The sequence below is a fragment of the Symphalangus syndactylus genome, chromosome 6 (genome assembly GCF_028878055.3).
Source record: "Symphalangus syndactylus isolate Jambi chromosome 6, NHGRI_mSymSyn1-v2.1_pri, whole genome shotgun sequence".
Classification (NCBI taxonomy): Eukaryota; Metazoa; Chordata; class Mammalia; order Primates; family Hylobatidae; genus Symphalangus; species Symphalangus syndactylus.
In genome coordinates, this window is record NC_072428.2 from 47361976 (window position 1) to 47389765 (window position 27790).

At 42.3% G+C, this 27790-nt stretch overlaps 1 protein-coding gene and 1 long non-coding RNA gene across 5 annotated transcripts in view; one reads left to right on the plus strand and one right to left on the minus strand.

Moving 5' to 3' along the window:
- LOC134736881 (uncharacterized) overlaps nt 1-9770 on the minus strand; it is a 17638-nt gene extending 7868 nt beyond the window's left edge. For 2 of the 3 annotated variants that reach the window (XR_010121314.1, XR_010121312.1), the window contains exons 1-2: nt 6186-7084; nt 5623-5826 (exon numbers count right to left, since the gene is read on the minus strand). This is a non-coding gene — a long non-coding RNA (uncharacterized lncRNA). Of the gene's footprint in view, nt 1-5622; nt 5827-6185; nt 7085-9497 lie in introns of those variants that run through there. The other variant, XR_010121313.1, reaches the window with a different exon arrangement.
- On the plus strand, nt 9503-26976 carry TMEM9B (TMEM9 domain family member B). 2 transcript variants are annotated; one of them, XM_055282474.2, is made up of 5 exons: nt 9503-9773; nt 11795-11886; nt 17969-18077; nt 20921-21055; nt 25799-26976. In XM_055282474.2, the coding sequence occupies exons 1-5, from the start codon at nt 9669-9671 to the stop codon at nt 25952-25954; spliced, it is 597 nt and encodes a 198-aa protein (XP_055138449.1). In that variant the 5' UTR covers nt 9503-9668; the 3' UTR covers nt 25955-26976. The 2 variants fall into 2 exon arrangements, with proteins under 2 accessions (XP_055138449.1, XP_055138450.1); XM_055282475.1 differs by lacking the exon at nt 11795-11886 and having other exon boundaries at nt 9527-9773.
- Nucleotides 26977-27790: the final 814 nt, after the last annotated feature.

Here is a 27790-nt window from a genome sequence, read left to right on the forward strand (position 1 = left end):
AGCTACTCGGGAGGCTGAGGTGGGAGGATAGCTTGAACCCGGGAGGCAGAGGTTGCAGTGAGCTGAGGTCATGCTACTGCACTCCAGCCTGGGTGACAGAGTAAGACTCTGTCTCAAAAAAAACAAAAAAGAACGGTGGACTAGAAACATGGCTTCCTCCTGAAATGCACTAAAATGACAGTAAAGGAATGTTAAATGATATAAGGACAAAGAATATGAGAGAAAAGATGGCAGCATCCAGGCAATGTCAAGAAAATCTTTGAATCCAGAAAGCAAAAAACAAGGAACAAACTGAGTAGACCAGAGAAAGCAGAAGTCTGGGGCGGGGGCTGGTGGAGTGTTACTAGCAATAAGCAAGCATGTTTGTGCCACAGAACCTCAGAAAAGGCTTAGGAATTGGAGGCATCAGTTATCTGGAAAGCAAGAGGTAGTAGGTGGAGGGCTAAAAACAAGATGATTACTTGAAAGACTATAAAGTAAGTCCTGAGATCCTCACCCCTTATAAACTCATTCATTCATTCATTCATTTGTTCATTCGTTATCTCCTGGGGAAGATGAACTAGTTGAAGCCACCACCACCAACTGGGAGCTGAGGGGAAACATCCTACTGAATATAGGGATTTAAAGCTCAGCATTCTGTTTGTTTTTTTGAGACAGGGTCTCACTCTGTTGCCCAGGCTGGAGCACAGTGGCGTGATCATGGCTCACTGCTGCCTCAACCTCCTGGGCTCAAGTGATTCTCCACCTCAGCCTCTTGAGTAGCTAGGACTACAGGCATGCGCCACAAACCTGGGTAATTTTTGTATTTTGTGTAGAGACAGGATTTCACCATGTTGCCTGGGCTGGTCTTGAACTCCTGGGCTCAGGTGATCTGCCCACCTTGGCCTCCCAGAGTACTGGGATTACAGGCGTGAGCCACTGTGCCCAGCCTAAAGCTCAGCATTCTGAAGAGTCAGAAACCTTTCCCTGGCTTGGATCCCAGCAGTCTGAAACTTGGCTTCTACCTTAGGATACTGCTTTCACTGCAGCCCTCTCAAGGTGATTTTTTTCTCCCACAGTCCTATTACTGGTCCTGGAGATGGGGTAGATGATGTTCTTGTTCCTCATTACTGCTTCCAGACATGTCTCCTATCTTCCTTTAAAACTCTCAGCTTTGAGTTCCATACCATCAAATAATCTCTCTTCTCTTCACTGCTATCATCTACAAAATCTACAAACCCCTGGGTCATCCCCTCTCATTTCTCAGTAAGTTTAGTTCATTGCTCATTTCATTTCCCGCAGCACTACTCCTGATTTAATTCTTGTCGATTTTTAATCTTTCAACACCCTGACTTATAGGTTCTTTGAATAGTAGTTTTCCACTGACCTTGTTCTCTACTATTCTCATCCATTCACTCTCAGTCATACCTTAGATCTATCTCGTTATTACCAAAAACTGTAACCCCTCCATATTCTATCTCATTATCTGACCACCACCGTCTATCTTCCAGACATCTAGTAACTTAACTCCAACACTTCTTTCACTACCACCTTTTCATTGTCCCTAATCTCCAAGTTCCTTCTCTTCCTGTCATAATCAACTTAAATCCCAGGATCAATCATAATCATGCAACTTGCATGTACTTTTAACTTAGTTTACCCCTTTTTGTCACTCTCACTTTGCAAAATCACAACTTTAAAGCCAGCTCTTTGCCTTTGTACCTACTTCTGTGCAGCAACTATGCTGTTTAGTCTTACTTTAAATTCATGTCCATAACCTTCAGGCCTTAATGCTGCCTGATAATCATATTTCCCTACTTTCCCATCCTCCTAGATCAGGAGTCAGCCAACTTTTTCTGTAAAGGGCCAGATAAATATTTTTGGCATAGCAGGTCATAGTCTCTTTTGCAATTATTGAACTTTGCCACTGTAGCACAAAAGTAGCCAGAGGCAATATGTAAATAAATGAAATTTGAGTTGCATTTATTTTTTACATGCCATGATGTAATATCATCTTAAATTTTTTTCCCAACTGTTTAAAAGTAAAAAAGTATCCTTAGCTTGTGGACTGCACCAAAATAGGATTTGGCCAAAGGCTATAGTTTGCTGTGCTGTGTCCTAAATTATTTTACACCTTCTCTTTTCTTCCAACACTTCCTTCCCCATTTTCACTCTCAGATGATGACCTTGTTTTCCACTTCATTTATCCACCACATCCACCCTCTTACCAGCATCTATATGCATATGTTCAGCTTTCCCTTCCATTGCTGTGTTACCTAGCACAAGACCTAAATACTATATAACTCACTATTTATCTCCCTCACTAGAATCTAGTCCCAGGAGACAGTTTTGTCTGATGTATACCCAGAACCTGGAACAGTGTTTGGCACATAGTAAGTCCTCAACAAATAACTGAATGAATGAGCACTGTCTATCAGACTAGCAGGCAGGCAAAAGTTTAGAGAATTTTACTCCAGGAGAACTTATCTCCGTTTCTTTTTCTTTCTTTCTTTTTTGAGACGGGGAGTCTTGCTCTGTCGCCCAGGCTGGAGTGCAGTGGCGCGATCTCGGCCCTCTGCAACCTCCGCCTCCTGAGTTCAAATTATTCTCCTGCCTCAGCCTCCCAAGTAGCTGGGATTACAAGCACGTGCCACCATGCCTGACTAATTTTTTGTATTCTTAGTAGAGATGGGGTTTCACCGTGTTAGCCAGGATCGTCTTAATCTCCTGACCTCATGATCCACCTGCCTCAGCCTCCCAAAGTGCTGGGATTACAGGCATGAGCCACCACCGCACCGGGCCGGAACTTAACCTCTCTAAGAGAAAAGACCTACCTGTCCTGACAGTTGGAGATCTCCTTGATTATCCTAAGTTGTACTTTTTCAAATTTCTTTGAAAAAACACCCACAATAGAAAAAAAAACCTCCCATTTTATGGGATCAAACCAGTACATAATATGTATATATGATATGTGTGTGTAAGAAACCAAAGTTTCATAAATTAATTCCCTTTCTATGTATGATGTATTCTGAGGTGGTGTTTTCTATTCTGTTCTGTCATTTGGGGGAAATAAAACTGATTATATTGATTTCACAAACTACTAATGGGTTTGCGACCAGAAGTTTGAAAAATACTGCAGTATGTCCTACTAATTACAAGTCCTGAGTATGTACACAGAACTGTTCTTTTTTTTTTGAGACAGAGTCTTGGTCTGTTGCCCAGGCTGGAGTGCAGTGGCACCATCTAAGCTCACTGCAACTTCTGCCTCCCGGGTTCAAGAGATTCTCAAGCCTCAGCCTCCCAAGTAGCCAAGATTACAGGTGCGTGCCACCACGCTCAGCTACTTTTTGTATTTTTAGTAGAGATGGGGTTTCACTATGTTGGCAAGGCTGGTCTTGAACTCCTGGCCTCAAGTGATCTGCCTGCCTCGGCCTCCCAAAGTGCTGGGGTTACAGGTGTGAGCCACCTCACTGGCCAGTGTACACAGAACTTTCTATCAGCTTTCTAGTGCCCCACTCTTACATATGAATGGATGGCCAAGGATCTCCAGACGTTTAAGAAAAGCTTCCAACACAAAACAGAAAAAACCCTTAAAAATTCAACACAGACAATTCTAGAAACAAAAGAAAACATTAGAAATATTCTTAGAGTAATAAGATACTGCATCCACCAAATGGAACAGACTGCTATTTAAAAAGGGGAAGGGGGTGGACAAGAAAGTGCTTCCCTGGAAGACATTATGCTAAATGGAATAAGCCAGGCACAGAAAAACAAAGCCACATGATTCCCAATGTAGAATCTAAAACAAACTCATAGAATCAGAGTAGAATGATGGTTACCAGAGAGTAGGGGGTAGGGGTGGTAGGGGAAACAAGGAGATGTTGGTTACAGTAGAAAGTTTCAGTTAGATAAAGGGAATACATTTTTTTGAGATAAATAGTATAGCATGGTTAATAATAGTGTATTGTATATTTCAAAATTGCTGAAGGTAAATGTCAAGTATTCTCACCACAAAGAAGTATTTGAAGTGATGGATATGTTAATTAGCTTGATTTAATCTTTCCACATTGTATACATATAACATCACTTTGTACCCCATAAATATATCCAATTTGTACTTGTTAATTTACAATAAAACTTTAAATTACAAAAATAAAATGTTTTTAATTAAAAGAGAGGTTGGCAAGAAAGTACTCTGGTAAATTTAAAACATGATAACAGAAATTTTAAAATTCAAAAGAAAAGCTGGAAGGTGGAAATTTTCAGAAAAACAAAAAGAAGTGGAAAACAGGGAAGAAAGGATAAAATTATTTCAGGACAAAAGCTGTGCAGTAGGCTTAGAGAAAAACTAGTCCAGAGTGAAGGAGGATGATGGGCTCCTAGAGAGTTGTCTCCAATTTAAAAAATAAACTGATAGACTACTTGATGTGTTTCAATGTTTTGAGAGGAGAGTTTGGAATAAATTGATTATAGACACTTGAATGCTAGGTACTTAAAGAAAGTTGCATGGAGAAAGAGGCAATAGTTAACTTCAATGAAAATAAAGGAAATGTAATCATATTATGCTAATTGGATCAATTACATACCTTTATAATAGTATAATGAATAGTACTCTACCTATATAGGGTGATACAGATAAACTGAAGGATGGAAGATGGAGAAATACATGTGTGTATTTGCAGTCTTCAGAGTATAAATACATATCTTATTTCCTATAGAAAAAGTAAAATAATGGCCCAAACTGAAAAATTAAGAACTAGTAGTATAAGCATGCTATTTAGAAATATGGAGATAAATACCAGAAGAGGTAGCTGGGAGAACAGAGATTATATCTAGGGAGTAGAAACTGAGAGTGTAGAGGGCTGGGACAGGGTCTGCTGTTTTTCATTATAAACCTAGTGATACAATTTGATTTTTAATGTAATGATAAAAATAAAACTATGATTAATGTGGTATTTCATTTATTTGAAAATCTTAGGAGGGACTGTTTTCATTAAGTTTTTTTTGTTTTTTGTTTTTTTGAGATGGAGTTTTGCTATTTTTGCCCAGGCTGGAGTGCAATGGTGCAATCTCAGCTCACTGCAACCTCCGCCTCCTGGGTTCAAGGATTCTTATGCCTCAGCCTCCTGAGTAGCTGGGATTACAGGCACCTGCCACCACGCCTGGCTAACTTTTTGTATTTTTAGTAGAGAAATGTTGGCCAGGCTGTTCTTGAACTCCTGACCTCAAGTGATCTGACTGCCTCAGCCTCCCAAAGTGCTGGGATTACAGGCATGAGCCACCACGCACTCAGGCTGGAGTGCAGTGGCGTGATCTCGACTCACTACAACCTCCGCCTCCTGGGTTCAAGCGATTCTCCTGCCTCAGCCTCCCGAGTAGCTGGGATTACAGGTGCCCGCCACCACGCCCTGCTAATTTCTGTATTTTTAGTAGATATGGGGTTTCACCATGTTGGCCAGGCTGTTCTTGAATTCCTGACCTCAAGTGATCCACCTGCCTCGGCCTCCCAAAGTGCTGGGATTACAGGCATGAGCCACTGCACCTGACCTGTTTTCATTAAATATTCTAAGACACTGGGAAATCAACAATACTGATTTAGCACCTCTAAAAGGAACTAAAAATTCTCCCCACTTTGGTACTCACCTGCACTGTGGTGTTTTCAGGGACCCCAGTAACTTGTCAGAAGTAGTGGCACCAGCAGCTCTAGAAACATATTCTGTCCCCATACATTGTTGTTATCATGGTGAACATCTGCAAGTGATGCACTTAGGTGGCTTTACAGGCAGCAGTAGGCTTTACAGTAGGCTGAAAAATCCCACTAAACAGGGCTGAGTAGGAGGGAGCATCCTAGTGGGTGCACACAATAAAGAAGAGGGCTCATGAGACGTTTCCAAGGTATGCTCAGAAATAACTGGAAGGATGTGTGTGTCCCCAGCCATAACCACTGGAGGCACAATACAAGGAAATCACCAATGCTGTGCATAACTCCATTTGTTCTCCTGGACTGGTGTTGCCTAGACAAGTGCTGGGTAGATCAGAATGGATGGGGTGGAAGAATTAAGGGGCATCCAGAGAGCTATTTGATCACTGGAGGGGAAAGGGCATGGGGGGATGCAGACAGATGGCAAAACCTGGGTTCAAGATATATTTGTCCCAGATACATAAATTGTCACTTTGCTCCCTCCCCTTCCAACTTGCACACTTACAAAGAAGGTTCCTCTTCCTTTTCTAACCATCATCCACCAGAGAATTTTTCAGGCCTTACAAAGAAGTGAGAGGACCCAGGCCAGTTGGGAGGGTACACATGGACCTACATCACTCTTTTTGAGGAAGTGAGTAGGGAAACCTAGTTATAAGAAAGGAAGGAAAATAGAGGGAGAGTGAGTACTAAGGCCAGTGCCGTCTATAAACAGAACAACTCCCATGTGACCTGAAGGTCTAGGAAGACCCGAGGTGAGAAATCTTCACTCCTCTGCCTACTATGGTGCGCCAGATCCCACCATTTGCACATCTTTGGGCATCTCAGCATCCCCTCTCATGGTCAGAAACAAATCAGATAAGGATTCAAGTAGGTGCCTGATACTTTTCTTTTAGACTAACCAGATGAGCCTTTCCCACTCCCCTTTTCCCTGGTCCCCGCAAACATCATATTGTTTTAATCTGTCTCCAGGTATGACGATAATAAGACAAAGTCCTTACCTTCAGAGAGCTCACAATATTTTGGTGGAGGTTTGAGTATAAAGGCAAATGTGAAAACATAATTTTACTATAATGGGGTAAAGTTAAGAAAGAGATCTATGCAAACATAGAAAGGAGTGCACTTAAGTCAGGGAAGGTTTTCTGGCTTAGAAGACCCCCGACCTAAAGGAAAAGTAAGAGTTATCTAGATATGAGCAGGGCAGAACAATAGAAACTGTCCCCTCCACTTCTATTGAGTCACCTGAAATTATATTCATTTTTTGGCAGACATATACCTCCCCCAAACATTCGGCTCTAGTTGTGCCACTTCTTCCTTGTCAGCCCTCTCCTTTTTTTTTTTTTTTTTTTTTTTTTTTTTTTTTTTTTTTGAGACGGAGTCTCGCTCTGTCGCCCAGGCTGGAGTGCAGTGGCGCAATCTCGGCTCACTGCAACCTCCGCCTCTGGGGTTCACGCCATTCTCCTGCCTCAGCCTCTCCGAGTAGCTGGGACTACAGGCACCCGCCACCACGCCCGGCTAATATTTTGTATTTTTAGTAGAGACGGGGTTTCACTGTGGTCTCGATCTCCTGACCTCGTGATCCGCTCGCCTCGGCCTCCCAAAGTGCTGGGATTACAAGCGTGAGCCACCGCGCCCGGCCGTCAGCCCTCTCCTTACCTTGGCCTGAGGCTTCATTGTCTCCAGTCAGGCAACTATCTCATAATCACACTCCACTCACGGCAGCCACATTCTGTATTCTAGAATAGCACTTCCTAACAGTGCTATAACATTTTCTAGTAGCCACATTTAAGAGGTCAAAAAACAAGTGAAATATTTTACTAATATATTTTATTTAACCCAATATATCTAAAATATTTAAACCATATTTAAATTATTGAAATATTTTATATTTTAAAAATATTGTCTTTGAAATTAAGCGTATATTTTATACAGCACATTTCAATTCAGTCTAGCCACATTTCAGATGCTCAGTTGCCACATGTAGCTAGATAGTGGTTATACTGTGGAGCTCTAAAATTCTGCCCAGACTGAGTGTGCTTGGTGTTTCTCCATTAAACAGATGAGCCCCATCAGTCTGAGGCACAACTATGTATCTTCTCTAAGCCTCTGTACCTCCAAGGCCTTGAAAACAATTAGGAAGGAAGAGAAGACCTATGAGGTTTCAGCTACAGCAGGCACTCCCTTTAGATGCCAAGCCTAGACAACCCTAAACTGATGCCTAACTTGCAGCTGAATCACCTTTTAGCAATCAGATCCAGTGCCTCACCAACCATTTGACCCAGGGAGTCTCCAGTTTGTCCTTTGTCCAGTAGAACACCCACTACAAAGCCTTGATAATTCATCAAAGTGACAGCACCTTCACAGGGCAGTCTGGTGAGAGGACATCTAGCCCTGCCACCCGGGTTCCTGTTGGGAACAATATCAGATACCTTCTTGTGTTAGATTCACATGAATCTAAGAATCAACATGGGCGAAAAATATTGAGAGCATTCAGTTAAAACATTTCCACAAATTAGGAAAAGACCATCTTTAAAAATCTGTTGGGGCCGGGCGCAGTGGCTCACGCCTGTAACCCCAGCACTTTGGGAGGCCGAGGCGGGCGGATCATGAGGTCAGGAGATCGAGACCATCCTGGCTAACACGGTGAAACCCCGTCTCTACTAAAAATACAAAAAAAAAAAAAAAAAAAAATTAGCCGAGCGTTGTGGCGGGCGCCTGTAGTCCCAGCTACTCGGGAGGCTGAGGCAGGAGAATGGCGTGAACCCGGGAGGCGGAGCTTGCAGTGAGCCGAGATTGCGCCACTGCACTCCAGCCTGGGCGACAGAGCGAGACTCCGTCTCAAAAAAAAAAAAAAAAAAAAAAAAAAAAAAAAATCTGTTTAGAGGTAAAAACACGGGTATTACATGGAGCATAATTTGAAATCCATTCCCTCATATTGAGCCAAGAACTACGGGCCCAGGGAAGGGAAGTGATTTGCCCAAGGTCATTCAACAAATCCCTAGTGGCTGTGATGATCCCTGTATCCTTGCCACTATCTCCCTTGTCTCCACTAACAAAAATATTTCAATGGGAGAATGTGCCGATCTAAGGTATTCCTAAAATACTTGCTGAGAATGACAGCCCTGGGGAGACCAGTCGACAGCCCTGAACAGGCACTGCCTTACCGGGGCGTAGCGCCCCAATTCGCCACCTCTTGGAGTCCTAGGCGGAGGATACTACTGGGGCAGTTGTTTCGCCAATTCCACATCTCCCGGAGCCTGGCCTGGCCCAGCCCCGCCCCGCCGCTGTGACCCACTTCCTAGCTGCAGACTGGACCAAGGGGAGGCACACGGGGAGCTCCACAGGGAGGCCATGTCCACTGGGGCAGCTCACAGAATTAGAAAGCCGACTGGGTGCTGTGGCCAGGAGGCGCGTGGTGCAGAGACCACTCCCAACCCTTTGACTGGGGGTTGGCATCCCGGAAAGGCATGGCTTGGCCAATTCCAGCCCCGTTTCCACGCTCAGCACCCGCCCTGCCTGTGCGCGAACGGCTCCGGCCAGCACGGGTCGCCAGAGGCGCCTGTGTGACACTCGGAGTTTGCTGGGGTCTCCGTGGGCGGGAGGACGTTCCAGCGCAATGGCGACTCCATAAGCCCCGCAGCTTCTGCGCCCGGGAAAGATATCCAAGAGCTGCAAAGCTCTGCTGGGCCCAGGCTGCCACCCCAGAGGCCCCCTTCCGAACCGGGGCCGGGGCTAGGCCAAGGCGGGAACCAGGACCGCCCAGCCTCCCGGCCCTTCGCACTGGTAACCGTTTCCGGGGCGGATGCTTTTTGCATCTGACCTGGCGCGCCCGGTGACGCCTTCGCGTCCAGACGGAAGTGCGGGCGGAGGATCCCCAGCCGGGTCCCGAGCTTGATCCTGAGTCTGAGCCTGAGCCTGAGCCCGAGCCCGAGCCGGGAGCCGGGAGCCGGTCGCGGGGGCTCCGGGCTGTGGGACCGCTGGGCCCCCAGCGATGGCGACCCTGTGGGGAGGCCTTCTTCGGCTTGGCTCCTTGCTCAGCCTGTCGTGCCTGGCGCTGTCCGTGCTGCTGCTGGCGCAGCTGTCAGACGCCGCCAAGGTGAGTCCCGCCCAGCCTCGCTCCTGACGGAAGCTCCTCCCCTGCCACCGGCCTTGCGGAAACTGGGTCTGCCAACCTGCTGCTCGGCCCATTCCTGACAGCCATACCCCTAGCCTCACAGCTCCGGCAGACCCCCGCCGCCACCAGCCCCGCCCCTCCCGACTGCCCGGCGGCACTCTCGCCCTCAGCCCCGACTGCCTGGCAGTCAGCGCCCCACGGTCGTCCCCAGCCCCGACAGTGTCCACAGCCCGGACAGCAGCCCCCCACCGCCTTAACATTTCTCTTCCCAGCCCCGGCTGCACGCACCTTACACTTGACCTTTTCACCCCCGAGAGCCTTTAACTTTCCACCGTAAGCTCTTGACAACCCACCCGCGCCCTCCGCCAGCCTCACAGGCCCCGCATGCTCCAAGCCAGAATGATAGGAAGCCCCCATCTGAGAGAAGCCTTCCCTGTCAAGGGCCGACTCAGCTCAGCTCACCCCTGAACACTTCCCTTCCTGTGGTGGGAACTTGCTCCTCCTGGCCTACTTCCCTCTCAACAGGACCTACGGAGCATCTCTCATCTGCTTCATATTCTCACCTAACTCCCTCCAAGAGTCCCTTAGTGCCTTTCTTGCTTTCTCTCTTCCTGATAATTTAGTGGGTAAGGGAAGAACCAAACTGCAAGAGAGGTGAGGTTGTGGCCTCCCTGGTTCGATTTCTTGACCTTCTAGTTCCCTGATGCCGTTCTCTGGTCCCCAGCTCTCCAGACCTTCCCTAGCTCCATGCATACCTGTGCTTCCTCTTTGATGAGCTAGCTCATCATTGGGGGAAAACAGAAGGGATTCACATTAGTATGATGGGAAAACAGAATGACATTGCATTTTTAAAAATAGCTTTAATTTATAATATCTTTAAATGTAGGAGTGGGGAAAGGTTACAGGCAGGCAAATGTTTTTGATTCAGAGATTCTTTTTGAAACCATCTGTACCTCCTACCAGAAACAGGGACAGCAGCACGTCTCCTGACTTTCAAAACATTGCTGGCACCCTCTGCATATCTTGCCTCATAACTTTATGTATTGTGATCATGTATTTATTTTTCAGTCTCCTTTACTAGGGTGTGTCCTGATTATGGGCAGAAACCATGTCTTATGCTTATCTGAATCCACCTCATTGAGCACAAGATCTAACACAGAGCAAATGCTCACTAAGTGGTTGCTGAATACGTATGTGAATTGTCAATAGCTCTGCCAGACATATCACTGTATATAGGAGGAGTGGGCAAGGTCCTCTGGGGACTGATGATCCACTTCCTTCTCAAACAGATTCCCCTTTGCTGAGGAAGCATCTCCTCTTTTCTTTATCCAGACACTTAGTCACCTGTTCCTCCACCTCTTGAAACTTGTTTTGTTGGTAGTTGTTCTGTCTGTCAACCAGGAATTAGAAGCAAAGTTTCCTGGGAAGAGTATACTAAACTGATCTCAGAGTCAGGCTGCTTCCTGTGTGTACTTCCTTTCTAGTTGTAGGTGGGTGCCTCTGACATTTAATCCCTTCTACGGGAGTCTGGCCCAACCCCTTTGATCAATGTCAGTGCCTTCTACCAGAGGGTGAAAGGATGATAGATAGAAGAATTGTGACCTTTTTTGTGAATAATTTTTAGTTTCTTTCCCATCCTTTAGTAATGAATATTCTTATTTACAGGCACAACTATCTGTTTACTATGTATCTTTCTAGTGGCAGGTAGATGGTAATAACATTAGCGTAATTTGATTGTCATGTAACCCATAAATATGGTTAATAAGTCTTAGATCATGTATTAGGTATTATTTCAAAATAACTACATGTAATATATAATGATTCATTAGCATTACCATAAAGGACTGTGGCTTTTAAAAACTTGTATCTGTCAAAGTTAAAGTTTTAAATCAATGATTTTAGAACACTTGGTAGAGGATGCTTGGCAAAATGTATATGGTACAGTTTTAAAAAATATTGATGATGAACTGTCAACCACTATACTGTTTCCATTTTGGTTACAGAATTTCGAGGATGTCAGATGTAAATGTATCTGCCCTCCCTATAAAGAAAATTCTGGGCATATTTATAATAAGAACATATCTCAGAAAGATTGGTAAGTATCTGGATTACTGAATTACCTGTCACATTTGTTTCTGTGGTTGTCAGTGTTATTCCAGAATGTTCATCAAATGCATAGTTTTCTTTTTAAGTATTTCATTTGAAGCAAAAATGTGAAATTCTACTTCCATTTGAAAAAGTGAGAGTAAGGCCCTAAGTGCATGATGCAGGCCTAAAGGTATACAGCCATGTAGGCAGAGTTTCATGGGGGCATATGACTGGGTTTGGGGCACCTAAACTACCCATAGCTATCTTCCTGTACTCCCTTAAGTTTTGGTGAGGGACCTTTCTCCCTCTTGCTTTTCAATGGAAGGTTAGCAAGGCTCGTTTATCTGGGTTATAATTTTTACAACTTGTAGGTTTTGATGATGTATTGCCAAGTATGGGAAGCTATGTTTAAAAGTGTCAGACGGCTCAAGAAGTGGAAATGAGCTATGTAGTCAAGAGTTTCCCATTTGGTGTAAATGAAGAAGTTACAGGTGTGCCAAGATATTGACCTGTTCAGTCCTTGGGCAGTCAGGCAGGCCTGTGATGACTGGGGGATCCTGACTGACTAGCCACCAGCAGCCTTCTCTGCTTATTCCAGCAGACCTGACAAATAGCTTTTTCTACGTGTGCCATGAAACAGTTGGGATGCAGTTGTATTACAGCAGGATGAATGTGTTCCTTCCCATACAATTGTGATTTTTTATGATTTGTAACCACGGTAGAAGATGGATGGGGTAGGAATTTAAGAAAAATAGTTCCAAATGGTAGGAGCTTTCACGTGTACCTGATTTCTTAGCTAAATAGCCATCAAAGAGTTAGAAAGCAAGATTAAATTCATTCAGTTAACAATATTCCAACCTGACTTTAAAAAAGAAAAGGCAGCCTTCGAGTATGTTTAGTTTCTCTGATGCCACTGTTTGTTCTTCCCTGATACGCATTTAGGTTCAGTCTCATATTTGTGTGTTTTGTTTTGTTTTTTTATGAGACAGTGTCTCACTCTGTCACCCAGGCTGGAGTATGATGGCGCTTTCTCGGCTCACTGCAAGCTCTGCCTCCCGGATTCATGCCATTCTCCTGCCTCAGCTTCCTGAGTAGCTGGGACTACAGGTGCCTGCCACCACGCCCGGCTAATTTTTTGTATTTTTAGTAGAGACGGGGTTTCACCGTGTTAGCCAGGATGGTCTCAATCTCCCGACCTCCTGATCCACCCGCCTTGGCCTCCCAAAGTGCTGGGATTACAGGCGTGAGCCACCACGCCCGGCCGGTTCTGTCTCATATTTGTTAAGTGTGTTCTTGAGAACTTCTTGTGAACCTCTATGTTCCACTATAAGTGGTGTCATATTAACCAAGCAATTTGGCCATATTCTTATAGATTTTATATCAGGAAGTTACTTTATATGATACAAGAATGTTCAGGCCGGGCACAGTGGCTCACGCCTGTAATCCCAGCACTTTGGGAGGCCGAGGCAGGCAGATCACCTGAGGTCAGGAGTTTGAGACCAGCCTGGCCAACAGGGTGAAACCCTGTCTCTACTAAAAATACAAAAAAAATTAGCCGGGCTTGGTGGCAGGTGCCTATAATCCCAGCCACTCGGGAGGCCAAGGCAGGAGAATTGCTTGAACCCAGGAGGCGGAGCTTGCAGTGAGCTGAGATCGTGCCACTGCACTCCAGCCTGGGCGACAGAGCGAGACTCCGGCTCAAAAAAAAAAAAAAAAAAAGTTCAAATAAATCTTTATGTTACTTCTTTAAATTTTCCAAATTTATTCAGTGCTTACAGTTTATTCTATTATCAGTAATGAAATGCAATGCCTGTCTTTTGAGTAGCAAATGAACTCACTATTCAAGAGTTTAGCACTAATCTTTTCACTAACTTTTTGTTATTTCAGAGTCAGACAGGACCATATGTCATTAATCCCTGGTCATTAGTAAAAATAGCTTTGAAAACAATTGAGGCAGGACATGGTGGCTCACGCCTGTAATCCCAGCACTTTGGGAGGCCAAGGCAGGTGGATCACTTGAGGCCAGGAGTTTGAGAACAGCCTGGCCAACATGGCGAAACCCCGACTCTACTAAAAATATAAAAATTAGCTGGGCATGGTGGCACACGCCTATAATTCCAGCTACTCGGAAGGCTAAGGTAGAGAATCGCTTGAGCCGCAGAGGCAGAGGTTGCAGTGAGCTGAGATTGTGCCACTACCCTCTAACCTGGGTGACAGAGCATGACTCTGTCTCAAAAAAAAAAAAAAAAGAAACAAAGAAAATAAACAGTTGAGAATAAGGCTTGCTTGGAGTTTTTCTTCCCTCTCTCCCACTCTCCCTTGTTTCTTTCCTGCAGCCTAGCATTTTTCTGGGGATAAGTTCCCAGCTGGCACTGAAAATTTTTAACTGACTTTACAAGGGCAGGCAAGTTATGATTCACCAGAATTATGGCTTTACGAGGCCTCCAGTATCTGTGAGAGCCTAGATATAGTTTCACCTTTTGTTTTCTAGGCCTTTCATTTTGTCCGGTTTTTATCTTTAAGTCTTCATTGACTTATGCTGGCCGACTTAAAACTTAAGAGTAGTTGGAGTGCTCTGGTTTGTGTTTGGGGTGATTTAAAGCTAATGATGTGTTCCTTTTGTCACTAGGGGGAGGTGTTGCCTAGTTCCTTAAGTGGTTAAGCCCTGACTAGGTCTAGCTCTGTTTGTAATGACTGGTCAGCCAAAATCAACCTTCCTGCTTCCTCTCCAGCTGGGCACAACTTTTGCACAGCACTCAGTATCTTTTTGTTATTAAAATATATGTATCCTTCAAAAGAAATACTCAATACTTACTTAGCACTTAAAATTCCCAAGTCATTCTTAGGTATTGTTGCCAAGGCTTCTGAAGCTGAAGTAGGAAACTAAATAGGAGAGAGATCAGTTTCATTTTCCCGAGGTTCAGAGATAAAGAACTGACGTAGGAAGCAGGAGTCCTGGATTCTGGTCCTTTCTCTTTTTTTTATGGCTAGAGTGCAGTGGCACGATCATAGCTCATTGCAGCCTTGATCTCCTAGGCTCCAGTGGTCCTCCAGCCTCAGCCTCCTGTGTAGCTGGGACTACAGGTATGTACCATCACCCTGGCTAATTTTTATTTTTGTTGAGACTGGGTCTCACTATGTTGCCCAGGCTGGTCTCAAGTTGGCCTCAAGTGATCCTCACATCTTGGCTTCCTAAAACTCTGGGATTATAGAGATAAGCCACCATGTGTGGCCTGATCCTTTTTCAAATACGATTTTACTCTGTGACCTTCTCTAAGTGTGAGGCTAGATGAGCTCTGTGATCCTCAGATAGATAACCCCTGTTATGGGATATAGTTCCCTCTGCCCATTTTGTGCCTGCATCCAGTTGGGTAGATGCCTGGTCTTCTGTATATTTGGAACAGATATCACACACTTTTATGGTGAGAGTTATGGGGCCTTACCCGTATTTGAAATACCATCACTGGAAATTTAATTTTTCATTACTACCTTTGTTAAAATTAAATTACCTGTTAAGAATAACCTGGGCTGGGTGTGGTGGCTCATGTCTGTAATGCCAGCACTTTGGGAGGCCGAGGCAGGCAGATCACCTGAGGTTGGGAGTTTGAGACCAGCCTGACCAACATGGAAAAACCCCATTTCTATTAAAAATACAAAATTATTCGGGTGTGGTAGTGCATGCCTGTAATCCCAGCTACTTGGGAGGCTGAGGCAGGAGAATCACTTGAACCTGGGAGGCAGAGGTTGCAGTGAGCCAAGATCACGCCATTGCACTCCAGCCTGGCAACAAGAGTGAAACTCTGTCTCAAAAAAAAAAAAAAAAGAATAACCTATAACAACTTCTATCATATACCATTTTTGGTTATTTTTTTCTAATGCCACAGTTCAGAGGGAACAGAACATGAAAAGATGAATTTCTAGAAATTTATTATTATTTTTTTGAGACAGAATCTCACTCTGTCGCCCAGGCTGAGTGCAATGGCGCGATCTTGGCTCACTGCAACCTCTGCCTCCCAGGTTCAAGTGATTCTCCTGCCTCAGCCTCCTGAGTAGCTGGGATTACAGGCATGCGCCACCATGCCCAGCTAATTTTTTGTATTTTTAGTAGAAATGGGGTTTCACCCTGTTAGTCAGGCAGGTCTTGAACTCCTGACCTCATGATCCAACCGCCTCAGCCTCCCAAAGTGCTCAGATTACAGGCGTGAGCCACCACACCCGGCCTTTTTTTTTTTTTTTTTTGAGATGGAGTTTCGCTCTCATTGCCCAGGCTGGAATGCAATGGCAAGATCTCGGCTGACTGTAACCTCCACCTTCCAGGTTCAAGCGATTCTCAAGTCTCAGCCTCCTGAGTAGCTGGTATTACAGGCATGTGCCACCATGCCCGGCTAATTTTTTTGCATTTTTAGTAGAGGCGGGGTTTCTCCATGTTGGTCAGGCTGGTCTCGAACTCCCGACCTGAGGTGATCTTCCCGCCTCGGCCTCCCAAAGTGCTGGGATTACAGGCATGAGCCACTGCGCCCGGCTGAAATTAATTTTTAATTGACACAATAACTGTACATATTTATGGGATACATAGTGATGTTTCAATTCATATAAGATATAGTGATTTGATCAGAATATTTAGCATCTCAGACATTTATCATTTGTTTGTGTTGAAAATATTCAACATCCTCCTTCTAGCTATTTGAAACTATAATATATATTATTGTTGACTATAGTCATCCTACAGTGATAGAGAACACTAGAACTTATTCCTCCCACCAAGCTGTAACTTTGTTTCCGGAAAATACATTTTGGTAGGGAAAGAGAAGGAATCACCCTAGAGTATTGGATGTCCCCAAGAGAATGGGTAAGATAAGATGGGATGGTGTAGTAGAGTGCTTGAGGCAGCCAGGAATGTCTAACAAAGAGATGCCAAAAGGAAAGAAAATTGTCCAACAGCTGGCAGGAGGACAGGAAAGCTTTCCCTAATTTTGCTGAAGGTGATAAGAGTCATAGACTCTTAATATTGAGGAGAGTAATAATTTAGTTATTGCTTAGAATTGACAGATTTCTAGGAAAAATCTGATACACTGTGTTTACATAAACTATACATAATTAGCCTTGAAAATGGGGATGGGGAAATAAGTAACATTCAACAAAAACATTCATCCCTTTGTTAGTATTTATTTAGTTCTTTGGAATAACCAGTTTTTGTTCTAAAATATTTTTGTTATTCTATTTCTCCTTGCTTTTTCAGATTTGCTCATTAAGAAAAGTGATTGTTTCTTCCTGTGTGTGGCTTTGAGGGTTCAATTTTCAGAGTTTCAGAATTTACCACTCTGTTAAACGTGGTTAGTAATTCATACACCACACTGGCAGTTAAGAATGATGTTGGCTGGGCACGGTGGCTCACACCTGTAATCCCAACACTTTAGGAGGCCAAGATGGGAGGATCAATTGAGGCCAGGTATTCAAGACAAGTTAGGGCAACAAACCAAGACCTGATCTCTACAACAAATTTAAAAATTAGCCAGGCATGGTGGCATGCTTCTGTAATCATAGCTGCTCTGGAGGTTGAGGCAGGAGGATCACATGAGCCCAGGAGTCTGAGGCTGCAGTGAGCTATGATGGCGCCATTCCACTATAACCCAAGTGACAGAGCAAGACCTTGTCTCTTAAAAAACAACAACAAAAAAGAATGATGTTAATTCACAAAAGAGATAATCTTATATTTGAACAGTGCCCCATATCACTTTAAACCATTTTAAGTAGTTTTGCTTAGTAACTGAACAAGTCTAAAGGTGACTTGATTTGTTAAGTAGTTTTTCATCCCATTTGGGATTTTTTGGGTGCATTTTTGTAACTTAACAGTAGCAACTTTGAAAATAGACACTACTATATGTGTGTCTTTGTGGCTTCTTAAATGGTTAAAACTTACCAAAATGCTAATATTGAGAGCAGAAATTATTTTATCTTATTGATTATTTGTTTTCTATGCTCTTTCAATGGGTAAGTTTAGTGATTATTCTAGATTTCAGGAAGCTTTGGGTCAGAGCAAGCAGAAGAGCTAGCTGGGCTTCAGCAGCGTTTTATCTTTGTTTTTTCAGTGATTGCCTTCATGTTGTGGAGCCCATGCCTGTGCGGGGGCCTGATGTAGAAGCATACTGTCTACGCTGTGAATGCAAATACGAAGAAAGAAGCTCTGTCACAATCAAGGTAAAATATATATCTCTATATATACATGTCTGTCTGTCTATCTATCTACCTCTTTTCTGCTTCTGGATGGTTTCTAGACAAGACAGAAAAATTTGGATCCCTACCCCAAAAGGAATAATGGGCCTGTTCTGCCCGCCTCACTGAGGTTTGTGGATTAGTTAGGGCATGTTAGATAAATATGTGAAATGGCACAAAAATGCCCTATGTGTAATTAGCATATTCCAGAAAGATATCCCAGCTTCTGTGTAGGCCGTGTGTACCAGAGGCTGAGAGAGCAGCATTTATAAGCCCTCCTCTCCTTGCCTTTCCAGCCCTTTGAAAAAATTAAATATATAGTAATTATTCTAGAACTATTACTTCTGGATTTTAAGATTTCCCCTCTTCATTTCCTGTAGGACAGGGGTCCCTAGCCCCCAGGCCACAGCCCGGTCTGCAGTTTGTTAGGAACTGGGCCACTCAGCAGGAGGTGAGCAGTGGGCAAGTGAGCAAAGTTTCATCTTATTTACGGCTGCTCCCCATCATTTGCATTACCGCCTGAGCTCCACCTCCTGTCAGATCAGCAGCAGCATTAGATTCTCATAGGAGCGTGAACTCTATTGTGAACTGCACATGTGAGGGATCTAGGCTGCATGCTCCTTATGAGAATGAGAATCTAATGCCTGATGATCTGTCACTGTCTCCCATCACCCCCATATGGGACTGTCTAGATGCAGGAAAACAAGCTCAGGGCTCCCACTGATTCTGTGTTATGGTGAACTATATAATTATTTCATTATATGTTATAATGTAGTAATAATAGAAATAAAGTGCATAATAAATGTAATGTGCTGGAATCATCCCCAAACCATCCCCCACCACCCCTGGTCCATGGAAAAATTGTCTTCCATGAAACTGGTCCCTGGTGCCAAAATGGTTGTGGACTGTTGCTGTAGTAAATGGGATGTAGATAACTCTCATCACCATTTGTGTCTCTAATGAGTTCAGTTACTTTATTATAGTGGCTAATGATGGTTTTTCTTCCTTTTTTTTTTTTTTTTTTTTGAGATGGAGTCTCGCTCTGTTGCCCAGGCTGGAGTGCAGTGGTGTGTTCTCGGCTCACTGCAGCCTCCACCTCCTGGATTCAAGCGATTCTCCTGCCTCAGCCTCCTGAATAGCTGGGATTACAGGCGTGCACCACCACGCCCGGCTAATTTTTGTATTTTTAGTAGAGACAGGATTTCACCATGTTGGTCAGGCTGGTCTTGAACTCCTGACCTCGTGGTCCACCCACCTTAGCCTTCCAGAGTGCTGGGATTACAGGTGTGAGCCACTGCGCCTGGCCCAAATTTTTTTACGTGGCACTTCCCATTCCTTTCTTCCCAAAAAGGCCCTGTGGGGAATCTGGGGTGGTTAGTTATAATAGTCACAAAGATTTCTGCTGTGATTGACCCTGTGGAAGAGCTCTTGCTCCAGCAGGGTGCTGAACTTTAGAGAAATCCTCACTGTACTATTATTTAACAGATTTGTAAAAAATATACAACTTATGTACCCTAAAAGTCACTCACTATAAGTATACAATTCTATAAATTTTAGTAGATTTAAAACATTTTAAAATCCAGTTTCAGGCCAGGCATGGTGGCTCACATCTATAATCCCAGCACTTTGGAAGGCTGAGGCAGGTGGATCACTTGAGGTCAGGAGTTCGAGACCAGCCTGTCCAACATGGTGAAACCCCATCTCTACTAAAAATATAAAAATTAGCCAGGTGTGGTGGCGCACACCTGTAGTCCCAGCTACTTGGGAGGCTAAGGCATGAGAATCACTTGATCATGGAGGCAGAGGTTGCAGTGAGCTGAGATCGTGCCACTGCACTCCAGTGAGACTCTGTCTCAAAAAAAATAAAAATAAAATCCAGTTTCAGAACATTCCCACTACCCCAAAAAGATCCCTCATGCCCATTTGCAGTTAATCCCCATTTCCAGCCCCACTCCGTCACTAGTCTACTTTCTGTCTCTACATACATGGACATTTCATGTATATGGAATCATACAATGTATGGTCTTCTGAGACTGGCTTCTTTCATTTAGCACAGTGTTTTGATGTTTATGCAAGTTGTAGCATGTATCAGTACTTCGTTTTTTTATTGCTGAATAGTATTTCACTATATGAATATGCATTTATCAGTTGATGGACATTTGGATTATGTCTGGGTTTTGACTATTATGAATAATACTGTCATGAATATCTGCACACATGTCTTTGTATGGATATATATGTTTTCCATTCTCTTGGGTTAATTCCTTAGAATGGTAAAATTATGTTTAACTTTTTAAGAGAGTGCCATATTTCCCAAAGGGGTTGTACCATTTTACATTCCTACCACAACGTATGAGGGCTGTTTCTCCATATCCTTGCCAACACTTGGTATTGTCTATTTTATTGTAGTCCTTCTAATGGGTGTGTCACACTGTACTTTTTCTCAGTACATGAATTAAGGTCACAAGAAAAAATCACCGGCCTAGAAAATACTTTTGTATATCTAAATTGAGCTAAAGAGTAGCTGAATCTAGGACATTATGTTCAGCTGGGAAAAAAAACAAACTGCTGTGCTAGCAGTGGTGACAGGTGATTAGCAGTAGGTGAAGTTGGAGTCTTGAAGACCTGCAAAAAGATCCCAAAGATCTTTCCTCTTTTTTCTTAAATAATACTTTGGTGAAGAGTTGAGTTTATTTCTTATATTGCTATCTGGTTTGTATAGAAATCCTGTAGGCTTAGCAGATATGTCAGTCAGTTTTACTATTATCATACAAAGTTCTGATTTATGGGCTTAAACAAAGATGTAACTTAATTTTCAATTCCTTTAGGTTACCATTATAATTTATCTCTCCATTTTGGGCCTTCTACTTCTGTACATGGTGTATCTTACTCTGGTTGAGCCCATACTGAAGAGGCGCCTCTTTGGACACTCACAGTTGATACAGAGTGATGATGATATTGGGGTAAGTTCCCAGCCTGCCCTAGCTGCTCATGGCCTGTCCCTGTCATCATTTGATGTGAAGTGCAAGTGAAAAAGTCATATATAGATGTTCACATGCTGAAGCAGATCCTCAACTAGAGAAGCTAAAAACAGCTCTGATTTCAGTATATATCTCTTTATGAAGAAATTGCTTGATGAAGCCATAAATGTGGTGATTTAAACAATGATCTTTGGTGAGTGTGCTATACAGGGCCTTGCTTTCAGTACCAAAGGCACAAGTTTATTGCCATTCCCTGTTTATATTGAGAAAAGTGTCAGAGATGGTTTTCTCTCCAAGCTCTCCCGCCTGAAACACCTTTCCTGTCAATATCACCAAATACTTTAGAAGGCAGAGAGGTTTTCATCAAGGGAAGTGTGAAGATCATGATGTTCTTTTCTTAATGAAGTACAACTTGATAACCTGCTGATGTTTTATATTTCCTTTTTTTCTACTGCTTAAAAAAAAATCTGTGGGCCAGGTGTGGGGGCATACACCTGTAATCCCAGCAATTTGGGAGGCCAAGGTGGGAGGATCACTTGAGCCCAGGAGTTCAAGACCACCCTGGGCAACATGGTGAGACCTCGTCTCTACAAAAAATAAAAACATTAACCGGGTGTGGTGGTGCATGCCTGTGGTCCCAACTATTCAGGAGGCTGAGGCAGGAGTGTCACTTGACCCCAGGAGTTCGAGGCTGCAGAACTGTGATCACACCACAGGACTCCAGCCTAAGCAACACAGCAAGAAGCCTATCTACAAAAAAAAGAAAAAAAACCTGAGATCTTTAGAGAAAAATAAAACCATGACTACCATCACTCCAGATTCTCTTCCTGTCTTTAAATCACACACACACACACACACACACACACACGTGTGTGTATATGTTTTTATATATATAGTATATATGTGTGTGTATGTGTGTGTGTGTATATATATATATAGTTGGCATAATCTGTATAAATTGCTTCATGGTCTCCTTTTTAATATTTGTTTATTCAAAAATGTCCAGAAATTGACATAGTCCACAAACTTGTTGTTCAGTATAGCTTAGAGAAGGTTTTTTGTTTTGTTTTTTGTTTTTTTTTTTTGAGATGGAGTCTCACTCTGTCGCCCATGCTGGAGTGCAGTGGCGTGACTTTGGCTCACTACAACCTCTTCCTCCCGAGTTCAAGCGATTCTCCTGCCTCAGCCTCCCAAGTAGCTGGGTCTACAGGCAGCTGCCACCACACCCGGCTAATTTTTTTTTTGTATTTTTAGTAGAGACGGGGTTTCACCATTTTGGCCAGGCTGCTCTTGAACTCCTGACCTCAAGTGATCAGCCTGCCTCGGCCTCCCAAAGTGCTGGGATTACAGGCGTGAGCTGCTGCACCTGGCTGGATATTTTTGTTTCATCATTATCCTGTATGAAATTGTTTCTGAATTTTCCATTCTTTTTTTTTTTTGAGACGAGTCTCACTCTTTCGCCCAGGCTGGACTGCAGTGGTGTGATCTACGCTCACTGCAAGCTCCGCCTCCCGGATTCACACCATTCTCCTGCCTCAGCCTCCCGAGTAGCCGGGACTACAGGCGCTGCCATCGCACCTGCCTAATTTTTTTGTATTTTTTTTTTTTTTTTTAGTAGAGACAGGGTTTTACTGTGTTAGCCAGGATGGTCTCGATGTCCTCACCTCGTGATCCCCCTGCCTCGGCCTCCCAAAGTGCTGGGATGACAGGTGTGAGCCACCGCACCTGGCCGAATTTTCCATTCTTTCATTATTATATATAATTTTTTTTTAGAAATTACTTTTTCATGTGGATTATTATATTGGACTATGTTCCTTAAAATGGGTAAAATTTAGAATAGTTTTAAGGTTCAATTCAAAAGCCAAACCCAGAGTGAGCCCTAGCCAACCAGTCAAAAGTCCTTTTACCCTGGAATGGCTTGTGGATCTATAGGCATAGATGTTGAAAGTCTTAAACTACATCCTTCCTTTACAGCATTAAATATCTTCCTGATTTCAGAAATAGACAATATAATAACACAAAACATAAAAGAAATGGGTGTAGAGATGAAAACATGTAGGGCAGGCATTTAATTGGTGGGATCACATGCTCAGTAATTGTTTTGTCCACCAGTGATTGATTCTGCTTGTGTATTGACTATTTGAGAACATTGTCTGTGAGAGGCCTGGCTGACTCTTGGATGTCATTTAAACTGATTCTAGGCAGAGAGAGGTTTTCTGACCAGAGCTGCGAATTTATGGTAACAACTCTACAAAAATAAGTGAATTTTAATTTTTAAAACTGTTGCTTATCCAAGATGTGAGTTCTGCACTATTTATATACTTTAAAAATGTTTTTGTTAAATTATCCGTTTTCATTTTTTCTGTTTTTGTTCAGTGTAGAGCATTTTAAAGCAAATAAAAGTGAGTACAAATAGTTAAGCTCACTGCAAGTAGTCACAATATTTACTATATCATATATCCATGACACATCATCGTTATTACCAAAGCATTACAGTAAAACATGTTTTGTGTTTATTGTAATTTTATCAGGTGTGAAAAGAACAAACATAAAAAGGGTAAATCTCTATTTGCATTCCCCCAGCATCCGTGAACATGAGCAGCTAGTTCAGTCTCGTTCTGATGGGTAGAGAGCAGACCCAAAGGATTAGCTGGTTTGTTTAGTCTTTTGAACTTGTTCCTTAAGATTTTTCTCCCCTACCTTGAAGAATAGATAACAGCACTAGGAAACTAAGAGGTCCTCTGCTGATCAAGTACATCCTTCTTCCCAGTATTGCTTATGTCAAAACAAACCAGTGGTGATAATATTTTCCTCCTCTGGTCCTTGACTCAGGGGATGATATTTTATACACAAATTCACTGAAGCACCATATTCTTATAGTGTCATTTTAATCTACCTGACCAAAATCTGTTTTGAGACAATATAACACCAAGTCAGGGTTAGGCAGGCTAAGTTTTAGTCTTTATGCTAATTTGTTAAATGACCTTGGGTCAATTTATTTCCATAATGAGAAATCAAGCAATTCTATAACTTTAGCCTGCCTCCTTTTTTTTTTTTCTTTTTTAGCTTTTTTCTTACATTTTAAAAAACATTTTAAGCCTCATGGAATTGCCTTTATTGTTTTCATTTGTAAGGTTAAAAGTTTAAAAATAGGCTATAGGTCCCAGCTACTTGGGAGGCTGAGGCAGGAGGACCACTTGAGGCCAGGAGTTCAAGGCTGCAGTGCGCTGTGATCACATCTGTGAATAGCCACTGCATTCCAGCCTGGGCAACATGGCTAGACCCTATTTCAAAAAAAAATAAATAAATTAAGTTCATGGCCAGTCTGGGCAATATAGTGAGACCACATCTCTTTAAAAAAAAAAAAATCCACTTTTTAAATAACTTGAGTTTTAGGATTTGTACAAGCCATTACCTAAATAAAGTGAAAAGTTGAAGGAATTTTGGCAAAGAGGAGGAGGAAAGATTCTTTATAAAAACTCTTTGATATCTTTCAAATGTAGACATTGTATAAATGCCTTGCTATAAAAACAAGACGAGGTGTTCTAACTCCTATAATTATAGTTATATATATGGTTATGTGGTTATGTATATAGCTTTCTATATACATGCTGACTCCTGCCCTGGATATATAATAGAGCTTTTTCAAACATGCACAGCAAAATAATGTTGTTTCTCTCCTAGAGGCAAAGTTTAGTATAAGAGGTACAACTTGTGACTTGGATCTTCTGTTGGAACACAGAAGATTTGCTAACATGGGGTTCAAGAAAAAGAGATCAAGGAAAAGGCAAACAAAAGCAATAAATTACTATTGAATACTTTTTGTCATTTAGACAGCTGTGTTTATATCTCATTCATAGATAGATTAGCATGGTGGCTTCCTGTGTAATGACTACAAACATCCAGTTGTACTGGTTTACTTTGACCAGGTTAGGCTGGTTTTCTACACAGATACCTGGGCAACCCTTCAATAGCCTCTTTCCCAAGGCGGCAATTTACATGGAAGCCACTGGGTGCTTAACAATGGAAGATTCAATCTTTGTTGAATAGAGAGGGTGATTGTAGCACTTGAACTGTGTCTCTTTTCATTACAGATTGGGGAAGTGGGGAAATGAGGAAGCTTTTGGAAGCTAGTCCATTTAGTGTGTGTGTGTGTTGAGGGTACAGGGAGAGATTAAAAACAACCCAAGATAAGACTCTGTCGCTCACCCTCCCAGAGTGATGTGGCCCCAAGCTGGCAAGAAAACAATTCTAATGGAGACAGGAAATTAAAAGACAGATCTTTCCTCTGCCACAGATTAGCTATATAATATTGAATAAAGCAAGGAAAGACCCTATTTTCCATATCTATAACATGGAGAGATGTTAACATGAAAATAGATTTTCTTTTCCCTACCAGTTAAGGAAGGCTTCTCTTTAACACAAATGACTACTGTCTTTTGCTTGGTCTCCACTTCTTTAAGGGAAATATCTTTGGAAATGGCAATCCATGGGAACGTTTCACAAATACTCCATCATCGCTTATGTTTCTTGAACCACCTAGGTCTGTACTTGAGTTCATACTCTATCTGGTAGTTGAATGCTTAGGAGTGCTTAGCCAAATAGATGCTCTGTTGTTTGAAAAGTCCACCTACCCCTATTTCTGTGGCTGGCTGGTGACTGTTTTGTGTCTATGTTTTACACTGACTGTGCCATCTCTAATGTTCTCCATTCCTGGACTTTTAGGATCACCAGCCTTTTGCAAATGCACACGATGTCCTAGCCCGCTCCCGCAGTCGAGCCAACGTGCTGAACAAGGTAGAATATGCCCAACAGCGCTGGAAGCTTCAAGTCCAAGAGCAGCGAAAGTCTGTCTTTGATCGGCATGTTGTCCTCAGCTAATTGGGAATTGAATTCAAGGTGACTAGAAAGAAACAGGCAGACAACTGGAAAGAATTGACTGGGTTTTGCTGGGTTTTGTTTTAATGCCTTGTTGATTTCACCAACTGTTGCTGGAAGATTCAAAACTGGAAGCAAAAACGTGCTTGATTTTTTTTCTTGTTAATGTAATAATAGAGACATTTTTAAAAGCACACAGCTCAAAGTCAGCCAATAAATCTTTTCCTATTTGTGACTTTTACTAATAAAAATAAATCTGCCTGTAAATTATCTTGAAGTCCTTTACCTGGAACAAGCACTCTGTTTTTCACCACATAGTTTTAACTTGATTTTCAAGATAATTTTCAGGGTTTTTGTTGTTGTTGTTTTTTGTTTGTTTGTTTGCTGGGAGAGGGGAGGGATGCCTGGGAAGTGGTTAACAACTTTTTTCAAGTCACTTTACTAAACAAACTTTTGTAAATAGACCTTACCTTCTATTTTCGAGTTTCATTTGTATTTTGCAGTGTAGCCAGCCTCATCAAAGAGCTGACTTATTTGACTTTTGCACTGACTGTATTATCTGGGTATCTGCTGTGTCTGCACTTCATGGTAAACTGGATCTGAAACGCCTGGTGGCTTTTCACAAAAAGCAGATTTTCTTCATGTACTGTGATGTCTGATGCAATGCATCCTAGAACAAACTGGCCATTTGCTAGTTTACTCTAAAGACTAAACATAGTCTTGGTGTGTGTGGTCTTACTCATCTTCTTCTAGTACCTTTAAGGACAAATCCTAAGGACTTGGACACTTGCAATAAAGAAATTTTATTTTAAACCGAGCCTCCCTGGATTGATAATATATACACATTTGTCAGCATTTCCGGTCGTGTTGAGAGGCAGCTGTTTGAGCTCCAATGTGCGCAGCTTTGAACTAGGGCTGGGGCTGTGGGTGCCTCTTCTGAAAGGTATAACCATTATTGGATAACTGGCTTTTTTCTTCCTATGTCCTCTTTGGAATGTAACAATAAAAATAATTTTTGAAACATCCATCAGTGTATCTATGTCTCCTAGTTTTTTCCTCCTCCTCTTCTGCTGTATAATGAGATTGAATATATAAAGACATTTTGTACCCTGTTCTGAGACTACTGTTTTATACCAATCTAACCGTAAAATATTGGTGTAAATTATCTGTGTTTGCATGTATAGACAGAATATATGAATTTGGGGGTGGATCTCTGAAAAGTATACTAATATTTTGATAAATTGGGAGATTTCAAATTCCTGAAGGAGTACTTGTTCTGAGAAATTCTTGGCAAAAAAAATCAGAATTAAATTCATAAACGTGAGGTTTTAGGAGCCATTAATGGGGTTTTGGGGTTAAGTAAAATTTAGTTTTTTAAGCACCTACAAATATAAAAATTATCAATTTTATTGTTGGTATTAAAAGATTTCAGTTAAACCATGACCAAGTGGGATTTATCCCAGGTATGCAAAGCTGGTTCAACATTTGAAAATAACATATCTAAAGAAGAAAAATTACATGAATTTCTTTAAATACTTCTTTAGAATTTAAAGAAGAAAAATTACATGAATACAGAAAAAGCATTTGACAAAATAACCCCATTCATGATAAAAATTCTCAGGAAACTAGGAATAGAGAAGAACTTCAACTAGATAAAGAAATGAGCTTACAAAAAAACCACAGCTAACATTATATACTTAATGAGAAATTGGAAGCTTTCCCACTAAGATCAGGAATAAGGCAAGGATGTCTTCTGTTACTATTCCTTTTCAACATTGTACTGGAAGTCCTATCCAATGCAATGAGACAAGAAAAGGAAATAAAAGGTATAAATATTGG

Coding starts and splice junctions, on each gene's coding strand:
- TMEM9B (XM_055282474.2), top strand. CDS start 9,669: ATGGCGACCCTGTGGGGAGGCCTTCTTCGGCTTGGCTCCTTGCTCAGC. Junction 9,774..11,794: donor AGCTGTCAGACGCCGCCAAG/GTGAGTCCCGCC, acceptor TTTTGGTTACAG/AATTTCGAGGATGTCAGATG. Junction 11,887..17,968: donor AACATATCTCAGAAAGATTG/GTAAGTATCTGG, acceptor TTGTTTTTTCAG/TGATTGCCTTCATGTTGTGG.